This window comes from Triturus cristatus, chromosome 2_2 (genome assembly GCF_964204655.1).
Source record: "Triturus cristatus chromosome 2_2, aTriCri1.1, whole genome shotgun sequence".
NCBI classification, from domain to species: Eukaryota; Metazoa; Chordata; class Amphibia; order Caudata; family Salamandridae; genus Triturus; species Triturus cristatus.
Window position 1 is genome coordinate 59,232,731 of NC_140582.1, and position 19,741 is coordinate 59,252,471.

The 19,741-nt window shown below is 43.4% G+C and overlaps 1 protein-coding gene across 2 annotated transcripts in view; it reads right to left on the minus strand.

The window, feature by feature from the left end:
* The window catches only part of SDAD1 (SDA1 domain containing 1), a 148,222-nt gene that overhangs the window by 72,130 nt on the left and 56,351 nt on the right, over positions 1-19,741 (minus strand). For both annotated transcript variants that reach the window (XM_085640981.1, XM_085640980.1), the window contains exons 9-12: positions 13,330-13,431; positions 9,386-9,452; positions 8,722-8,825; positions 8,339-8,396 (exon numbers count right to left, since the gene is read on the minus strand). In XM_085640981.1, coding sequence (XP_085497107.1) covers positions 8,339-8,396; positions 8,722-8,825; positions 9,386-9,452; positions 13,330-13,431 — 331 coding nt within the window. The remainder of the gene's footprint in view (positions 1-8,338; positions 8,397-8,721; positions 8,826-9,385; positions 9,453-13,329; positions 13,432-19,741) is intronic.

The window sequence follows — 19,741 nt, forward strand, 5'->3', positions numbered from 1 at the left end:
CAGAACTCTCTGTCCCACTTGTGACTCTGTGCAACTGGATCTCCACGAAATAGTGCTTTGTGAAGGTGTGAACTGATGTTGAGGTGACTGCTATGCATATGCGGGTTATCGGCACGTTTGCAATGAACACTAAGGTGGCCCCTTTTTTCCTTGCTTCCAAGTGTGTGCCTGCATCTGGTAGCAGTGCTATATCATTTACACTACCCTACTTGCAAAGGTGCTTTTTCTTACTACTGCTCCTTTGCTTGAATTTGCGAAGGACATGAAGAACTGGTTTAACTTTCTGATTTCCTTTGTTCTTCCCAGGTAGTACATCGTAGCCCTGCATAGGTCCAGCGTGTGTAGGACTCTTTCAGACTGCATTTTTTCAGTTGGAAAAATACTGGGAGATGGATTGTTTGATTCACATGGAACTGTGAAATGACTTTGGAGAGGAAATGCTGGGTAGATCGCATGACAATCCTGTGTATTTGTAGATAGGGTTCCTGGGTGGTTCGTGCTTGTAAGCCCTCACCCTATGCAATGATGTGACTGCAATTAGGAAGACGGGTTTTAATGTCTGGAACCGTAGCACTGCCGTGTGACTTCATTAGTTGTTTTTGTACCAGGTTGAGGTTCCACATTGGTGTTGGTGCAGACCTGGGTGGAGATAGTCTCTTTGTCTCTTCTAGAAACTTTTTAGTCACTGGTGTTTTGAAGAGGCTTCTTTCGTAGGTGTCCTCTTGTGTAGGCTGCTATTGGTGTACATTAAATTGGTGTCCAATAGGTGTGTGGGGTATCTAACCACTGGGGTGTCCTCCTTTCTGCGGTGAAACAATTCTTTGTTCCTGCACCACAGGACATATCTCTGCCATTTTGCGGAGGAGCACCTTCTAGTGCTTGGCCCTCTTGCTTAGTTTAGGATGTCCATGGATCACTTTGGGAGGTTCAAGTGGCCAAACTATGTTCTCAGAGACAGGACACCAGGCTCAAGGTGCTTACTTCCGGGTGGTGGACTCTTCCCCCTTGCATGGTGTGGTCGTGCCTTGTAAGCAACTTTCTTACAATACACAGTGCCATCTCCACCAGGTCAGAGAATCCTGGCTGTCTTTCCCAATGTGGGGCAATAAGGATCATTGTCATGTGTGTGTGTTTGCACTTGCCTATAACTAGGAGTATGAGGGGAGTTGGTTGAAAGGCATATGCAAATCTCCCTGACCAGTCCATCAAAAGGGCATACTTCTTGAAGCGGGAATGGGGGGTGGCACGCACAGTTTTGTTATTTAGTATTTTCTGGTGTTGCAAACAGGTCAATCTCTAGGGTGCCCCAGTGTGTGAAGAGTTCTTGGAGCACCTGTCCGTTTAGTTCCAATTTGTGTGATAAGGATGCTTGTCCTCGACGGCAGGCGGTGTGTCTACTAGGTACGTACGCGGTGGTGGATCCTTGACGAATGTGTGACTACAGGACGCTACCGTGACACACAAGACCTGCATGATGCTAATAAGCATCAACCAGTAGAAAATCAACTGGTTATCGAATTCAAGAATCTAGGTGAGTGCAATAGGCCTCATGATTGGTATGCATGCAATAAATGCTTAAACACAAGGCAGGGACCTTAAAATAAGGAACAGAACAACAAAGCCCTGACGAAGGCCCCAGACCCGATAGGGCTAGCACCGAGGGCCGAAACATGTTGGCACTATAACGAGGGTATATTTGAACAAATTACTTTCAAAAGAACCTCAAAACATGATTTTAATGATACCACAGGCAGGTACCCCAATAATAAAATATTTGAGTGGGGTATACCTGTAGGTATTTTTAATATATCACATATCTGGTTCCCCGCTTAACCAGTTGTTATCTTATATAAGAACTCCCAAAACACCTTTGGTTGAGTCCGCCCAGATAGTACCACATTATCTGGGTGTGGAGAAGACGCCTATGATGAAGCATGTCACTATTAGTGAGTGAGGCGTCTTCTCCAATATCTTGGAAATTCCACCATACTAAGTGAAAACAACAATATATGAGATATCCAGAGGTTTCGTGATACGATATCCAGCTTCCTGATATAACTGTATACCCATAGGGGATAACAGTTAAACAACAGTTGCCTTTAGTGACAATAAAGATTTCTTGGGAGATTGCAACTGGACAGCTTTTTCTCTCACTCCCCATTTGTGAAAAAAAAGATGCTTGTCTGTCTGCCTGCGTCTTCATTTTGCTCTACTGGTAGTTTTATTATTATGGTTATTATTCTCTGAATGACCCATGCACATATTTCTTGGGCTAGTTTGGACAGCTCGTGTCTCTTTGTTTCTCTTTTCTTGTTCAGACAGAACATCATGATTGTATTGTCTCTTTGTACTTGCCCTGCCTTCCACTTCACCTGTGTCTCAAAGGCTTTTAAGGCTAGAAAAACCATCTTTAGCTCCAGGATATTTATGAGCTGTATTGCTTCCTCCGCTCTCCAGAGTCCTCTGATTTTTAGTTCACACATGTGCGCTCCCCAGCAAATGTAGGATGAGTCTGTGGTGATCGTCATAGTTGTATTTGGCTCTGTGGAGGGTCTGCTCATCGTTGTGTTGTTCGTATTCCCCCATCTCACCTCTTATTGCCCTTTCTGTGTTACAACCATTATATCTTCCCAACTACCTGCTGCCTGTGACAAATGATTCTGGATCCATTCTTGGAGGGGATTCATGCGTAGTCTTGCATGCGGTTTAAGGGGAATGGAAAGCGACAACATAACAGTAGGCAGGCTGATATTGTTTGAAGGGGATGGTCTCGAAAGGTCAAAGTCATTTTCCTCTTCCGGCGAGACAACCTCAATATCCTGTCACTCGTCAAAGTTTTTAACGTCTGTGATGAGCCTCTGGTGGTAGTCGAGACTTAGTCCTTGAGGAAGATTTCCTGCTCTGCTTCTTGCAGCTCTGGTGTAGTTGGTGGGTCTAGCTTGACTTGCTCCCATTCCTCCCGGCTCGGTTCAGCTGAAGGGTCCAAATGGATTCCCCAACGCCTTTTTTCTTCTGGAGAATTATCTACTGAGCGTTGTGTTCAGCACTTTGAAGACATGTATAGCTGTGACAATCTTGAAGATCCTGAGACACACGGGGACCTTGGCATAGCTAGTATTTCACTTCAAATCAGTGTAGATGAGGTTTACAAAGCTATCAGATCAACATGTGGCGGGAAAGCCTCTGGTCCGGACGGAGTCCCCTCAGATCTATATAAAGCTGATCCTGAGGTCTGGGCGAAGATTCTGGCATGGGTCTTCAATGCTGTCTGTGTGTGTGGTTTCTCCTTCCTGGGCCAAGGCTATCATTATCCCCAATTTAAAAAAGAGTTCAACGGATGACCCTGCTTGTAATCGACCGATTTCACTGTTGGACTCGGCCGCTTAAATCACGGGGATAGTGATACTGGATCGTTTAACAGCATCGCTAGACCATTTTAATGTTATTTCTGACCTACAAAATGGCCTCAGGTAAGGCAAATGGACGTTGGACCAATGTCTTAACCTGTATTTGGTGGTTGGGAAATGCACAATTGCCAAGAAGGGAACCTTACACATGGCATTTGTGGACCTCATGTCAGTGCTTGACTGTATAAATAGATCTGAGCTGTGGCTGACCCTCCAGGATCTGGGCCTGGATTTGGAACTGGTGGCCTTCTTACAAGTCGCCCACAATAACACTACTGCAGCTGTGAGATTTAATAAGGATGGCGGCATGTCAGACTCCTGGGTGGTCAAGAGAGGGGTCCGGCAGGGGTGCATCTTGGCCCACCTGCTTTTTACGCTGTATATTAATAAGTTAGGAGACATCCTATCATCCGGTTGCAAAGATATCCAGAGAGTCGGACCCAAGATGATACCGGCCCTTTTGTACACAGAACCGCAGTGGGTCTTCAAAAACTCTTAAACGGTTTTACAGATTTTATGGACTCACTTGATCTAGTCACCAATTTTTTTAAATCCCACACTATGTCGATAGGCCCTCGGAAGGCAGTCAAGATTAAGTTTTTTTGTAAGGGGGTAGAACTAACAAAAGTGTCAACCTTTCCATATCTGGGGTGCTGTTTGATGATCGTGGATCTTGGTCAGCACAAAAAAGCTAAAAAAAAAAAGCATCTTGGCTAGAGCTACAGGAGCTACCTTGGAGTTTGCAAAAAGGCTGGGGTCTAAGCCCTTCCCAGCCTTGCTAAAGGTGTACAGAGAAGAATGTATTCCTATGGCCACGTATGGGTCTGATGTCTGGGGTTATAAAGAGGTGAAGGACATCCAGGGGGCAGAAAATAAATGTATGCGTAAACTTCTAGCCGTTCCCCCCCTCTATCCCGGCGTACATTGTACAAGAGGAACTGGGAATAGGGTACATCTCAGACCTGATAGCTGTGGCCCCGCTGATGCGTTGGCTGAGAATGTGGGCTTGTCCCACCCCCACACAAAATCAGCTTGTCATCATGGACTGCATTGCACATGAGGGGGCACTACGCATCCCTTGGCTAAATTATATTAAGGAGCAAACAAAATTGTTGGGCTGCCCCGATCTGTATGTAAACCCCAGGCCCTTAGGCACGGTAGCCATTAAAGACATTAAACTACAGTGATGAAGTTTGTCACACTGAGCCTGAGCCCACAGGCACAGCCATACCTGTTGCTCATCACTAAAGCATTTCATCGCTTTGTGATAACAAGATTCCAATTGAATTTGGTACCCTGGTTACTAGCCTCTCCTAAAGGCTACACAAAACCTTGAGCCCTAAAGCCCTGGCCTTGTGACACCTTTTCTGAGCAGGACACACTGCACTTTATTTTTAGTGATTTTTATGCCTCTCTACGCAAAAAGTTTATACTTTTTGCTGCTCAGAGACTGTAAATTTGCCCAAGTGAGGCATGCACTACTATATCTTCAAATGCTCTCCTCTGGTCTGTTTTAGGGTCGCGAGCTTCTTACCAGGGGAATAAGACATAGGAAGAGGTTGTCTTTGCAGTAGCCAGACTGTACCTGTTAATTGTGCTCTGGGAATCACATGGGCTATCTGGTGTCCGTTATGTTAATTCCCTAGTTTACTAAGTGAGCAAACGTCTCATCATTCATCCATTTTATCCGTTGTATTTTATGATTTTTTATAATGCTTAGCAATGGCTTTTGAAAATGTGTCTTATTAATCTGTACTTGTCTGTTTCATTGATTTTTAGCCTATTGACCCACATAACTTGCGGGATTTTTTAATTACTGTATATCTTATTACATGTATTGCTTTTATGGCTTTTAGTGGCAGAATAAAGTATATCTTGATCTTTTCTTTACAAGCCATCATTCGCCCATCTGAAGGTACTCTGGCCACAGAGGTGTTTTTGCCTTTCTAAATCATTTGGTGCCAAAATAAATATTCAGTGTCAAAGCTATGCGAAGAATGGTCTTCTTGCTCCAACTGTTAATGGGAGAACAACAGGTTAGGCAAGGATGAGGGTTTGTTGGAACTATTTATATTGTCCCTTAGCATTTCAAGATGGCTCAGATGTGGCTTTGTTGGAAATTGGAGGGCACAATATGAAATTGTATAAAAGAAATTGTTGATATTTTGTTTAGGACTGATCATGGTTCTGATGTACACAAAGTACTTCCTTCATACTCCATACTACAAAAAAGGGACTTAGAACCCGGGCCTTTCTTTCCCACCCTGACACACTCAGAAAAGAAGCCATGCTTCAAACCGAGAAGTGTCACTCACTGGCACAGCATGCCCACGGTTTGTGCACATTATAATTGGGTCATGGAACAATGCTGCATAAAGAGAAGGGTCCAGGGATGATACTAGTATTCTAAACAAACCAGTATTGCAGAGCATCTTAAAGGAAGTTCATGCTTCCAGATGTATCCTGACCGATGCTTCAAAAATAACAATATGGCAAAGTCTTCTAAATTGTCAGCAAGATTGTATTAATTGTAAATACAACAACAAATCTCTTCCACTTCATAGAGTAACAACTTTGGTGATCTTCCTTCAGCTGGGTATTTGAAAGGTTTAGATTAACTAGTTCAAAGACCTCTACAGCCAAGATGCTAAATTCCCCAACCTGGGGTTGAAGTGCGAGATGAATCCCCAAATTATTGTCAACAATTTGTGATGTACTTGCAGTTTGTGTAGTGCAATGGGCATATCCATTGGTTATGAGTATACTGACTGTGGTGGCTATATATGGCTCATTATAATTGACAATTGGCACATATTCTCGATCACTTGGCGTGTTAATGTAGTGGTGAAAACTGTATGAAATGTCTTCTACCAAATGATCAATAGCACATTGCCTGGCTACTGTGTGGTTTTTTTGATATGTCAGCATGACATTTTTGTATGGATTCCTGATATCAGCGAATGTACCGAATGGGGACAGAGGAGGTAAGGTCAGCCTTTCCTCTGTAGGTGGCTAGCTACTACACTAAACATTTTGTCAGAACCTCTGGAGAACATTCAATGCTAAAAGGAAAATCAGTGAACTGGTAACATACGGTTCCTAAATCGATTATGTCTCTGATACATCAGCACATGGGGATATGAACCATTAAAATCAATGGCGGCGATTATGTCCCTTTCATCACTAGAATTACTGCTTGTAATGGAGTACTCCGTAAGGCCATCATTGCTTATTGGTATGAATTGCAGCTCTATCCTGACCACTCCATCCCTTGGCAGGGGTTCCTCTGTGTTCTGAAAGGTATGATGTTTGGCTTATCTGCCACTGTCTGCTCTGCAACTCCTGGCGGCCATGTGTCAAAAGATCAATAGGACTGTTTAGGTAATAAGGCAAACCTCCTGAACTGAGCAATGATACTTTGATGAAGACAGACTGCTAACATTTCCGTCTAAATTGCTATTTGTACTTTTCCTTCTTTCTGGTGCTTTATCCTTCTGTCTGCCAAGCAAGGACTTGTCCGGGAAAAATATGTTACACTTCTATGCTTGTATCTTAGGTTGAAACTGAGAGAGCCCTGGCAGAAAGGTGCCTCAATTTTATTTGGGTGGCCTTCTGTGTTACTGATGTTTCTTTTTGATACAGTCAAGATTTGCGAGGTTTTGGAAACTCTTTGTTTTTCGCAAACATTTTTAGTCCCCTGCAACAATTCACCTCTGGGAGAGAGTAAATGAGGGCTTAGAGTTTGGCATACAATTCAAGGAGCAATGTGAAACTAGTAGCCCACATATGCCAGTGGCTGCAGTATTGATGTGCTCAGTAATGATCTCAACTTCTTGCTCTACTTACGTGAGAGCGGCCCTGCTGTAACCCCTGGGATTAAGTGATTGTTTTCTTGCGGTTGTCAAAATTATCAAGATGGTATCTGGGCTTAATGTGACAATAATAGAATTGTGTTGTGTAGCTGTCCACATTTTCTTTGTGACCTTATATGTTTGATTGTTGATGCCAAGATTCAGACATTCTTTAAGGCCAATGCATTTTAGACTGTTCTGCCTTACATTTTATGATTTGAAGGATAGTATGTGAGCACTTAAGCCCTTTAAAGAAGAATGCATAGCTGGTTATGCTAAGCGATCTTGTGTTGGTGTGTGCTCTCTGGGTGGCACCTTTTTCTCATGGGGAGGGGGGCATACAAATTGCCAAACTTACCATGAGCGACACTCCTGCAAGTTCTTTCATGTTTGGTATCAATGGGATTTGGTTATCACCAGAACTGCTGCCATTTTTGGTAAAGCATTCAACATTACTCATCTCTAAATGGCGTAATGCTATTGTCTCATAACTGGAAGAGGTTATAGCTTGAATGTGCACTGAGCTTGAATATGCTTCTCTTGACTAAACAGTGGCTACAGAGCAAACAAACTCACCTACATTTTGCCTATCAGAACCCCCATACCACTAACCTTTAAGTAACTGATCTGCGTATGGTTAGTACCGGTCTCTAACGGTACACTGCGCAGTCGATCATGGAATGTGTCCAGCGCAATCCTTAGTGGCTAAGAGTCAACCCATGCATTTCATTCCATCACTTTTCTTTTAAGAGCACAAAGACCATTGCTCGAAATGTCAATATGGTGCAGCGGATAAGTTGTAAATGTTAAATCGCAAGTTAACTGGAACAAAGGTCAGTTTTGGCTATTATGGTAAAATGGCTGACATTAAAACAAAACCGATTGGTGGACATCTATTAAGGTAATGAACATAGTGAAGGAAGCCTTTATTGATATTATTTGGGTGCTCTATATATTTACAGAACCATCCTAAGAGCATTCATGAACAACAAAGAGATGAACATTAACTAAATAAATCATCAGCACTTTTCCACCAGGTATACAAGACATCAGCAGAAAACAAATTATGTTGCATGTTACCTCTCTGATGTGGTTGTAGGAACCGCTGAACAAATGGATAGAAGTTAAAGAGGAAAAGCTGTGAAAAGTAAAAGAGGGAGGGTTAACAATATGGCTCAATTCAAGGAGCTTTTCTTGAGTATTGTGGCAAATCCATTTTAAATGTAGACCAAGGCACTTTAACTATGACACAGAACTATTTAGACGGTGGATGTTGCAAAAAGAGTCAATACTGTTCTGAAACTATGTTACCCACAGATTAAGATGTAAAGTGCTTCAAGATTGCTCCTTTTGTTAAGTGCACTAATAAAGGTAGTCAATCATTCAATAAGAACTTTGAGAACAAAATTATCATTTAAGGTACAAACAGATGAAAGATGACATACTGTTGATAATAAACATACCTCGTGTATTCCAACCAATCTGGATATTAGATCCATTAGCATCATCTTCACTTCAAACCTTTCTTTGGATGTTTCTAGTTGTTTAAATAGTTTCTCTGCAAAATCTGAAATCACAAACAAATCCGGGACCAATTGAGGCTTACTGTGTAACAGGGCATGGTGATGAAAAGTGCTTCACTGTAGTTGTACAAATCTACATTTGGAGGTCATAGCCGCACCACTGGCTGTGTGGCTCATCATACAGGCAGATGAGACGTGACTTCTTAGGGGAATTCGTTTGGACAGGTATATGTAAGTATTCATCTCAAAGCCATCGGAGGCTCTAGATTGGTCAGATTCCATAACACAGCCAGACTACTAAAGATCAGGTAAATGGGTTTCTAACGCAGTGGTTTACTGGAAATATAACAAGAATATATTGCACAGTTTATTCTGTTGTCGAAATGGGTCGATTCACAAAGACCCCAACTCATGTAATAACAATAGAATTAATAATATATCACCCCCCAAAAAAACATTATACAAACATGTTTGAGCGACAGGAAATATATTTTTCTATGGGAAACGTATTACAGGAAACTCAAGATTGTTAGAAGGTACTGATAGGACAGTGAGAATCCTAATTCAACTGATGCATTGACTTTAAAAAAGAAGTGCTGCTTACCTTGCGGATCATGGACTAAATGGATGGCAGAGAAATTAAAGATTTCTGGCTTTTTCTTTTTGTGTTTCTGTGTGAAAAAGAAATAGATTTATTAACATTAAATAGCTATGAACTAGTGAAACTATTTTAATTAAAACACTTCCTATTGATAGCTTAATCTGGATTAGTGCAACATTACTGTCAGTAAGAACCATTACTTTAATCAAGAGCACTACTGGTCTACTGGATGCTGTAAACAAACATCCTGGACTTGAAAAATATAAACAGGCCTTCTAAGCACACTCCTTTTGACGAACAAGCATTAGATGTCCACTAAAGAATGTGCTGGGAGTAAATACACTCTGTGGAATGAAACCAGTAATCTAAGAATCCTGCCCTTGGTATCTTCTACCTACCATGCAAGCAAAAACCTTGATGTAACGCTCAACAACATTTGATAAAATACAATTGCCACAGTGCATAGCTGAATATGTGACTTAATTGAAGGGCAAATTAAAGCTCAGTTGGTTATCTATGTAGGAAGCATTGCTCATTATATATTATACCAAAACGAGGTATACTGTGCAGAGTCCAGGTATTCCCATATGAGTGGAAAGGGGCTTGCTCTAGCAATACCAAGGTGCTTTGCTAGGGGGTAGTGTGGTTGAACAGTCATAGGCTTTTCAGAGAGGAGTGTTAGACATTTGAAGCATACACACAGTCAATAAATGATGCACACAACACAATAAGGAGATCCACACCAATTTATAAAAATACCACGTATCTTGATATAACTTTAGGCACCAAGATCGTAAAAATCAGGTAAGTACATTTTGTGTTATTATTTTTTACAGTTTTCAAAAATGGACACAGTGCAATTTCTGAAGCGGTAATGTTATTCTATAGAGGAAAGACATACAGGTACTTCACAGTGACTTACGGGACCATCTCCTGGACTTAAGGTAAGTATGGGGCAAGTTCCAAGGCAGCACCAATAGGTCACCTCGGGCGGCACTGAGCAACCGGGCGCAGGGCTGCTTCTCAGTGTTGGGTTCCCAATGTTATTTTATGGGATAAAACATGTACAGCATTCGGGCACTTCACAGCGACTTATGGGCCCAATCTCCTGAACTTAAAAGGAAGTATTGGGCAAAGTCCAGGTGAGCACCAACAGGTCACCTCGGGCGGCATTGGGGCAGGTGGGTGTAGAGGTACTTTTCATTGTCGGGTGCCCAATGTTATTCTATGGGGATCGGTCCGGTGGAAAGGAGGCTGCAGTCTTGGACTGGGAAACCTGTATGGCTGAACCAACAAGGGGGCTCAGGTCTCATAATGTTTGGGGGCACCTTCAGTCCACATTCACTCGCGACGGGTACAGAGGTGTATGGAGGCATCGTGTTTTTCACAGCCAAGTCGGTCGGGGGGGGCTGCACACAGAGGCTGCAGGTGATATCGAGGAGTCCCCTCCTGACAAACCCAAGGTGGGGTTCTTCTCTGGAGGGGTGGGGAGCACGCTGGCATCATTGTCCCACTTCCACTCAGGCTTGGAGTGACGGGTGCAGGGGTGCGGAACGGTGTCAGGTTTAAACGGTCCAGAGTCCTCATAGTTCTTTCTTTGGTACATGCAGAGTGCAGGGAAGCAGCTCAGCTGCTCCATTGGGGTTTCTGAGTCTTGACAGAAGTGTTGTTGGTACTCCCAGGCTTTAGGAGGCACAGCAGATTACTGGATGAGTCGACTTTGGAGCAATTGTCGGGAACAGCGAACAGGCTGGCAGGGTTGGCACCGAGTCAGTTGCTACTTCTGCAGTTCTTACTTTTCACCGCTCTTCAGTCCTTCTTTTAGGTCATCAGTATCTGATTTCTTTGTGCCAGGGGCTTCCCTAAATACTAGATTTAGGGGCTTTAGGGAAGTGTAGGGTAGTAGTCAATGGGCTACGTACCCCTGGGGTCACTATGCCCCCTACATGACCACTTCCTGTGGGAAGTGGGCTTAACCATATCCCAAAGTTCCTAAGGTTGCCCTCACAAAGATGGCAGACTACTGATTTTTGTATTCACCTCAGGTAGCCCACCTTAGGGGTGGAACTAGCCTGAAGGTGAACACACCTCTCTGACTACTAATTTTCCCACCTGTCCAGGTGCCAACTGGGCCCTGGACATTAGGGGGGGGGCAGGGGGTCGAAATCCTCTCCTGTGAGGGAAGTCAGATTCACATACCAAAGGCGGTGGGGTCTTTAAAGCTCCCTTTGAACTTGCCAGCACTTTCGCATATCTGCTCAAGCAGTTATGTCCACACATGTAGTATAGTGCACCTTGTCTTAGGGCTGTAAGGGCTGCTGTAGGGTGACTCACAAATATAACATGCAGTGTTAAGAGACATGGCACACAGGAGTGTACCATGTCATGTTTCACTTTTTAGAACACCTTGTCACGCTGCCTAAAGTGGCAGTCTGTACGAGTTTGGTGCTGGGTCCTATAGAGTGGCACAAGATATGCTGCAGCTCTGAGGGTCCCTCTTTACTACCTATGCCCTCAGTACCAGGGGTACCACTTACTAGAGACTTACAGAGGTGCTAAAGGTCTAGTCACTTGGGGATCAAGTGACCAGTTGTCTTGTTTTGGGGGAAAGAACACTGGCAATGGGGACCTAGTTAGCAGGAACCCCATGCACTATAGTCAAAGTTGCATCAAATACCAGGCAATATGTGGGGGGACTAATGCAACAAAAACGCAGTTTCCTACAGTCCGAGATTAAACTGTCAAATGGTATATTACAATTAGCAGTCAATCAGACTAAAAATTCCCACAGAAGGAGTCACTGTTCTGAATCAAAGAAAGGCTGCAGTGGAAGGAGACTAAACAGGTTTTTTTTTTAAGTGTTTGGCAATTGGCTGATGTTACTGACAGAAGGTACTCGTATAACCATCATAGTTACAAGGGAAAAGCCAACACATGCACATAACTTATGGTGCTAGCCTCTTAAAAGGACTAGCATTTCTAAAAGAACAATGTGCATTGATATGCTCTATAAACACAGTTGTCAGACTTAACTGGTGCTGCCCATTAGCTAGTCTTGATTCCAACAGTGTCTGAAACACTCAATGAAATGATGTCTTTTTGTAGACTTAGGAATAGAGTGTGAATGTGTTTTTTTTCTTTTTTACTTGAGACTGCTCATGAGTTAGTGATATCTTGGATGCTCTCTTAAGCACTTATGGCATGAAGAGAGTGTGATCAAAGTCTTGGAAATTAATTTATCATTCAGTTGGCAAAAGAAATACAAACCTGCCTGTTCAACAGATGTCAGTTTGTAAAGAAAAGTAAAAAGCAAACAAGGAAGTGAAATGATTAAACAATTGTGCCAATACACATACGGCAAGATGTCAATACTTTTTAATTTCCGAGGTTCTGTCAAAGTGTTAATGGGAAGCGAAAAGTCATATATAAGAAAAGATTCAAAGCAAATTGATCTACATCCCAAACCTTTTAAGGCATTTGAGATAAGTCTTGATCAATCCCCAGGGCAAACTTCGCACTGGCTAAATAACCTGTAGCGCAACGTATCGCATTTACCATGTGCACAATTTGCAGAGCATTCTGTTTTTCAGGCTTCGGAATGGGGGACATTGCACTAACTGGGCATTTTTTGTTATTACAAACTCAAAAATATGCGCTTCTTAGACAGAAGGTTTGTGCCAGGATTTATAATTTATATGGTGTGCACAACAGCACTAGAGTTGCAATCTCATTTCAGGTACAAACAGGAGTTTGCGCTCAAACCAGGATCACCGCCCCGCTGCAATGAATGCCTAAGTGTCTCTACTTGTAGCAGGGGAAAAATGTAATCCAAGTGCAGAAATTTAGGAGGGCATTCCCTGAGTTGCTTTACAAATGCAGACCCCATCATTGCCCAGACGCATCTTTTATGAACAACAATCACCACATAAAAATGATAAATCTCTCACTCTGAGAACTTTCATGGCCTTTTCAAGTTTCTTCTTCTGTTTTGTGTTTTTCTTTCCAGTTGCGTACCGTATCATCAGATCTCTGGCTGTTGGTCCTTCATCCTATAAAGAAAGTACATTGGCCCAGGAACATGTTAACTTGGGAAACAAACTTCAAAAACCAATACGATGTATACTTTAAGAATCAAAACAAGCGCAAAATATTTACAGGAGTTGGTGGAATAGAACTGGACATTGTGTCAACTATTTCGCTAGAGCCCGTTATATCTACCATTAACCAACTTCTCTCCAGTGACCACTCCACTTCAGAGCTACCTTCCCTAGTGCTGTGTTACAGTTTCTGTTCCCAAAGAAAATATGACTCTCAGTCTTGTGCTTTTGCTACCGACTTACCATATGGACAGCAAAATCTCTGCAAAAAGAATAGACTAGCACCAGCTTGGCCACCACCTGAACAAAGCACACACTGATGCATTTAAATCAAGATAGCCGCAATGGCTTCAATATAGGTGGAAAGTAGGCCCCACACTATAGAGGAGTGCACAAAACAGAAGCCATTTAGAAAACATCAATTATAGAGTACTGAACTATAAAGGGGCCTCCAAGTGTCTATCCAGAGAACTGTTACACCTCCTGTTCCATTTTAAAGTGATTCAGGCTATGTGTTTTTTAATACCCTGAGCTTAGTGCTGCTTCTGCAGCTAACACATGGCATGCTGCTGCAGCTGAGTTCGGCCCCTTAGCTGCTGCTTTCTGCTACCAGCAAGACTCTCACAAGCTCCAGCATCTCGCCGGACCCGCTGCGCGGGTCCCGCAGCGTCCACCGAACACCGTAAGGGCGGTGTGGAACGGGGTTCCCTCAAGCGGGGTGAGCATTATTGGACAGGGCTGCGAGCAGCAGGGGACTCCATTGTCCAGGAGTCCCTGCGTGCCCAATTGCCTACACCTGGGCTGCTCTCCCTGGACGACACGCCCCCCTGCACAGCTGCCAGTAAAAGCGGAGTGCTAAGCCTCTCTCCTTGGGATTTACCTTTGCCTTGTGATCGACGTGGGAATACAGCGTGACTCTTTTTGCCCTTCCTGCTCCAGCATCTCGCCGGACCCGCTGCGCGGGTCCCGCAGCCTTCACCGAACACCGTAAGGGCGGTGTGGAACGGGGTTCCCTCAAGCGGGGTGAGCATTATTGGACAGGGCTGCGAGCAGCAGGGGACTCCATTGTCCAGGAGTCCCTGTGTGCCCAATTGCCTACACCTGGGCTGCTCTCCCTGGACGACACGCCCCCGTGATAACGCACCTCCTAAATATAAGGACCTACCCTTCCGCAGCGCGGGAGCGCGCGGGAGCGCCCGGGGCTAAGCCCGGGCAAAGGGCGGGCCGTCTGAGGCCGACAGAGAACGGAAGAGACCGGACCGGGCCCAGTCCCTAAGACGACCCTGCTATATGTAGTGGTTTGCGTTCTGAAAACCACCGACATCGCCAGGCTACCATCTCTGTGTGTGATCGCCCTCTAATTGACTGCAATTGTTTGACTCCATTCATATTAGCCGTCAAGTAACTGTATTGGGCTTTAGTAACTATGGTTGTAACGAGAGGAAGCAAAACTAAAGTAAAGGGGGGTGGGGGAAAGTCTCTAGGCCCTATGGATGATTTTATTATTATGGCAAATACTTTTATAGACCAAAGCATTAGTCTAATTGAAGGCAGGGTGTCTTTGGATCTTGCGTTGGCAAAAAGGTCATCTATAGGTAATTTAAGGGACGCAAAAACCCCGGATATGCCGGAAAATAGTGGGCGTGGGCCGATTTGTAAGGGCAGGAGAAGCCTTCCAAATAATGTAGACCTGTCGGCCTCCCAACTTTCCGATTTTCAACTAAGCCTAGATCTAGAAAGGACACCAGAATTAATTCCCGAACTAACACCAGATGAAATAAGGAATACTAGAGGTAGGAGGGAGGGTGCGATAAGGAAACGAAAGAAAAATCTAAAAAATCCTATCCACCATGATATTAGCATCCAACATGAAGAAAAAGTTACAACACCTCTACATGTTGATCACTTTCCTGATTCCTCGGCCATTAACCAGTCCATACATGAGAGTTTAGATCTTATCAGTGTGGAAAACTCCACCCATTCTCCATCTAGTAACACGCAAAGGGACAATGCAAATTCAGAATTGATAAATAACATCGCAGAGCTTCTAAAAACCTTTACTGCTCCACTTGAACTAAGACTGTCCCAGATGGAGCACCAGTTACTGCACCTTGTTAATATCATGAAACCTAAGCAAGTACTGGGGGATAAGAAAAAGAGGGGAACTAAGCCACCTCCTCAAAACAATGCAACATGCAACATGCAAAACAAAAAACAAGAAACTGCACCCGTAGAAATTCCATCTAAATTACAACCTTCTGAAGCACGAAATATAGATAGAGCAGAAGAACCTTCAGTTAACACTATTATAAACTCTCTTCAGGATAATGTCCCGATAGTAAAAACCTCAGGTCCTAAAACTTCTCCCCCCAAAAAATCGTTGTCTCAAACTAATACTCTGCCCTTAAATAAACTGGCTCCTAAGATAGTAACAACTGAAACCAACAGAGCTTGATATGGGGGGGATTTCCTGAAAGTAGACTGGCGGTCGACTTGCGACCGGAAGCAAGTCCATTTGTTGTAGTTATGACAGGAGTGCCCGAGCTAGAAGACCATGTCGCGGAACCCACATGGTCGCTGAAAAATAAGGTTCAATACTGGCTAAACAACAATCGCCCCATCTCAGAACCTGGGTCATCTAGGATTCTGATGGTTCGCAGAACCCCTTGGGTGGGAAATAGTAGGAAAACGATACCGGGAGACTGTATCTTGATTTCATTCGAACATCCTTGGGTGGCGGATTACATTTGCTCATGGGAGTTTCCGAATGCATATGGTAAAATAGGAACCAGGCGACTCTCCTTTTTTTATCCCTCTAGGTCTCTTAGGGAGTTTCCCAATAACAATGCTACTCCTTGGGAAACAGCAGCTTCAGCTCACGGCAAATATTTCAACCAACGGCAAGTAATGGACCCCCGTTTCCGTGAGTATGGTGGTTCTCGGTATATACAGGGACCACGATATTGGGGCGGAGGACGAGATGAATGGGGTGCCCACTCACAGCAGATGCCAATCAGAGAGCCACCCCAAAGGGAAGCCTGGTCCAGTATTCCAACGGAAAATAGATTCAGCGTCCTTGAAATGGTTGACTGACCACTAATCCCATCTAAAGCTACCAACCATAGTATATTACATTCAACGTCTAATTCTATAACGAATCGACCAATACATGAAGTTGTGACAAATGCAGAACCGCAGCCGTTATCTATTCTCATTTGGAACATAGCGGGGCTTCGCTCCAAAATTGAAGATGGCTCGGCTGCAAACTTCTTAGAGCAGGGTAAAATTATATGTCTACAGGAGACTTGGTCTCTGACGGAGCTTCATCTCCCGGGTTTTCAAACATACTTTACTCCAGCTTCGGGAGGTGGTATTGGCAGACCCAAGGGGGGGTTGACCACCTATATTGCTAACACAATAAATTATTTCAAAACATCTTTAGTTGCATCTGACCCAAATTCCCAACTATTTAAGCTTGTTTCCAATAAAACCGAGTCTATCCTCTTGCTTAACTTATATAATAATTTAGAGGATGACCAAGTTTTGACTCTTCTCTCCAAAATTAAGGAGAAATTGTTAAATAATTCTATGGCTGGTATAGGGCCAGTCCACCTTATATGCGGTGGAGATTTGAATCTACATCCATGCCCACACGTTGGGAAAAACAGATGTGGGATTGTGGACGGAGATAATGCTCCCATTATGCACTTTACCCATAGCAAAGTGGGGACCGCCATGAACAATGTTTTATTAGACTTGGAACTTGAAATAGCAAATTAATTAATTCCAGGGTCAAATTTTTTGCAACCAACTTATGTGGGTAGGGGCCATAGTACGACAGTAGATTATATTTTCTTCTCGTCAGGTCTGTCCCCCCCGAGTGAGGTCTTTTGAGGTTTTGTTAAACACTTTAAGTGATCACTCTGCTCTTAGATTAGAGCTATATCGAACCAAGGGTCAATCTGCAACTGTTGCTATAGCGACAACTCTCGCACAGAACAATCTGGAGCTAGGCAGGGTAAACGGTTATACACTGAAGTGGGAGGCGATCAATCCGGAAGTAATTACGGGAAAACTGGTAAAAGAGGCATATATAAATATAATTAAATGCCTCGATTTATCGCAATCTGATGAAGAAATTTTAACTAATTTCGTACAAATATTAGAGAAGATCAAGGTACTTCTTACCACAACTTCAAAGAGGTCACATCCAACTAACAAAGGGTGGTTCAATCATTGCTGTACCACAGCCCTAACAAATCTAAAGAAGGAATTGAAGAAAACAGATAGAGTTCCGGCAATGATCCAACTTTTGAGACGGCAATATGTTTGTGCACGGAAGCAAAGAATCCAGGAATTGAAAAAGAAATTATGGGATGACCTACACTCTAGTGCCGTCTCAAAGAATAGTTTGGTTTTTTGGCGAACTGTCAAAACACCATATTTTTTGGATTTAGATAGCCCCAAGATAGAAGTGGCTATTGATGAAGATACTTGGGTGGAACACTTTTCTAAGATCTTTAAAGAGACAGTAACAATAATAACAGGATCAGAACTCTCTCTCCCAAAAGTTGACTATCCTATTTTCCTGCACTTTGACATTACCGAGGTCCTAGCGGCCTTGAAAGCAAGTAAAAGTGGGAAAGCCCCAGGCCCTGATGGGGTCCCAGTAAATCTGTTTAAATTCAATCTGGATCTCTGGTCCCCCATCCTTACCAGAGTATGCACCGCAGCGGCAAAGGTGGGTTTGATTAAATCATGGACTAATTCAATTATGGTCCCAATTTTTAAAAAAGGAGATCGTCAGGACGTTAAATGTTATCGTCCTATCTCCCTACTGGACTCTTTAGGTAAGGTCGTTGGTAGAGTCGTGCTTGAACGACTCCGGCAGTGGGCTGAGGAGGGAGATATTATTTCAGATCTTCAATTTGGATTTCGGGAGGGGTTTGGAACGGTGGAGCAGGCCCTTAATCTTAGCCTGATCATGGGAAAATATTGCCAAGCAAAAAAAGAAATGGTATATATGGCCTAAGTAGATTTATCTGCCGCTTTTGACTGTGTTTCACACACAAAACTTTGGAAAATCTTGACATATATGGGAGTGGACCCCCCTCTTTTAGATTTTATGAGAGAGCTATATTCAGGGGCTTCTGCAAGGGTGCGCTTTGGCACAAAGGGGGAGTTGACCGCGCCCTTCGGCGTGGAGCGAGGAGTTAGGCAGGGGTGCTTCCTCGCTCCCTTCCTCTTCTCTCTGTACACAAATGGTTTGGAGGTGGAGATGTTGAGGGGGGCTTTGGACCTACCTCGGGTAAAACGGCGTTTGATACCCGCTTTGCTCTATGCAGACGACGCGGTCATCTTGGCACGCACTCCATGTGAACTGCAGAAGTCCCTGAATAGATATGTTGAGTTTATGGGTGGCCTGGACCTACAAATCAATGTCAAAAAAACATTCGTCATGGTAGCTGGTCGAGCTAAAAAACGAGTAAAGAACATCTACCTCAAAGAACAAAAATTGGAGGTGACCACAAAGTATTGCTACCTGGGAATAATGATTGACGATAGGCTTAATTGGAGACCAGCAGTTGAGGCTAGATGTCATCTGTTTAAAAGAGCCATAATGTCCCTGACGAGTTTCTCACAGAGATTAGGGAAAAGGCCTCCAGTGGAGCTATTAAAAATCTAATTAGCCAAATGCCAGGCGATTGCCCTTTATGGAGCTGGAGTTTGGGGTTATGTAGATGTTGGCGCTCTTCAGGTCGCTGAAAACAATTTTCTTAGATTTCTTTTAGCTGTACCAACGAGTACCTCAGTATATGCTCTCCATCTGGAACTTGGAATCTCCTATCTCGAGGATCTGATAAGAATTCAGCCTTTATTGCTCTGGCGGCGTATTTGGACCTCTGATAACAATGCCTTATCCCAGGAAATTTTGATAGACTCAATGACCATCGACCATTCTCTAAAAATAAAATGGCTTCGATATATAAGAAATTTCTTCAAGGATCTCGGCCTGGAGAAATATTATTCCGAACCCAAAAAAATCATTGAACTATCGAAGAGAGAGCTGAAAAAACTGGCTCTAACTCATTTAGAGTCCCTGAGGTTGACATCTGAGGCAACAAAATCATCGGTCCTCCACGCCAATTTGATTCAGACCACTCATTCTATCCAACCATACTTAATATTACAGATTAGCACCTATCACAGAATGTTACTGACAAGATTCAGACTAGATTTTTTCTATAGACTAGTATCTTTC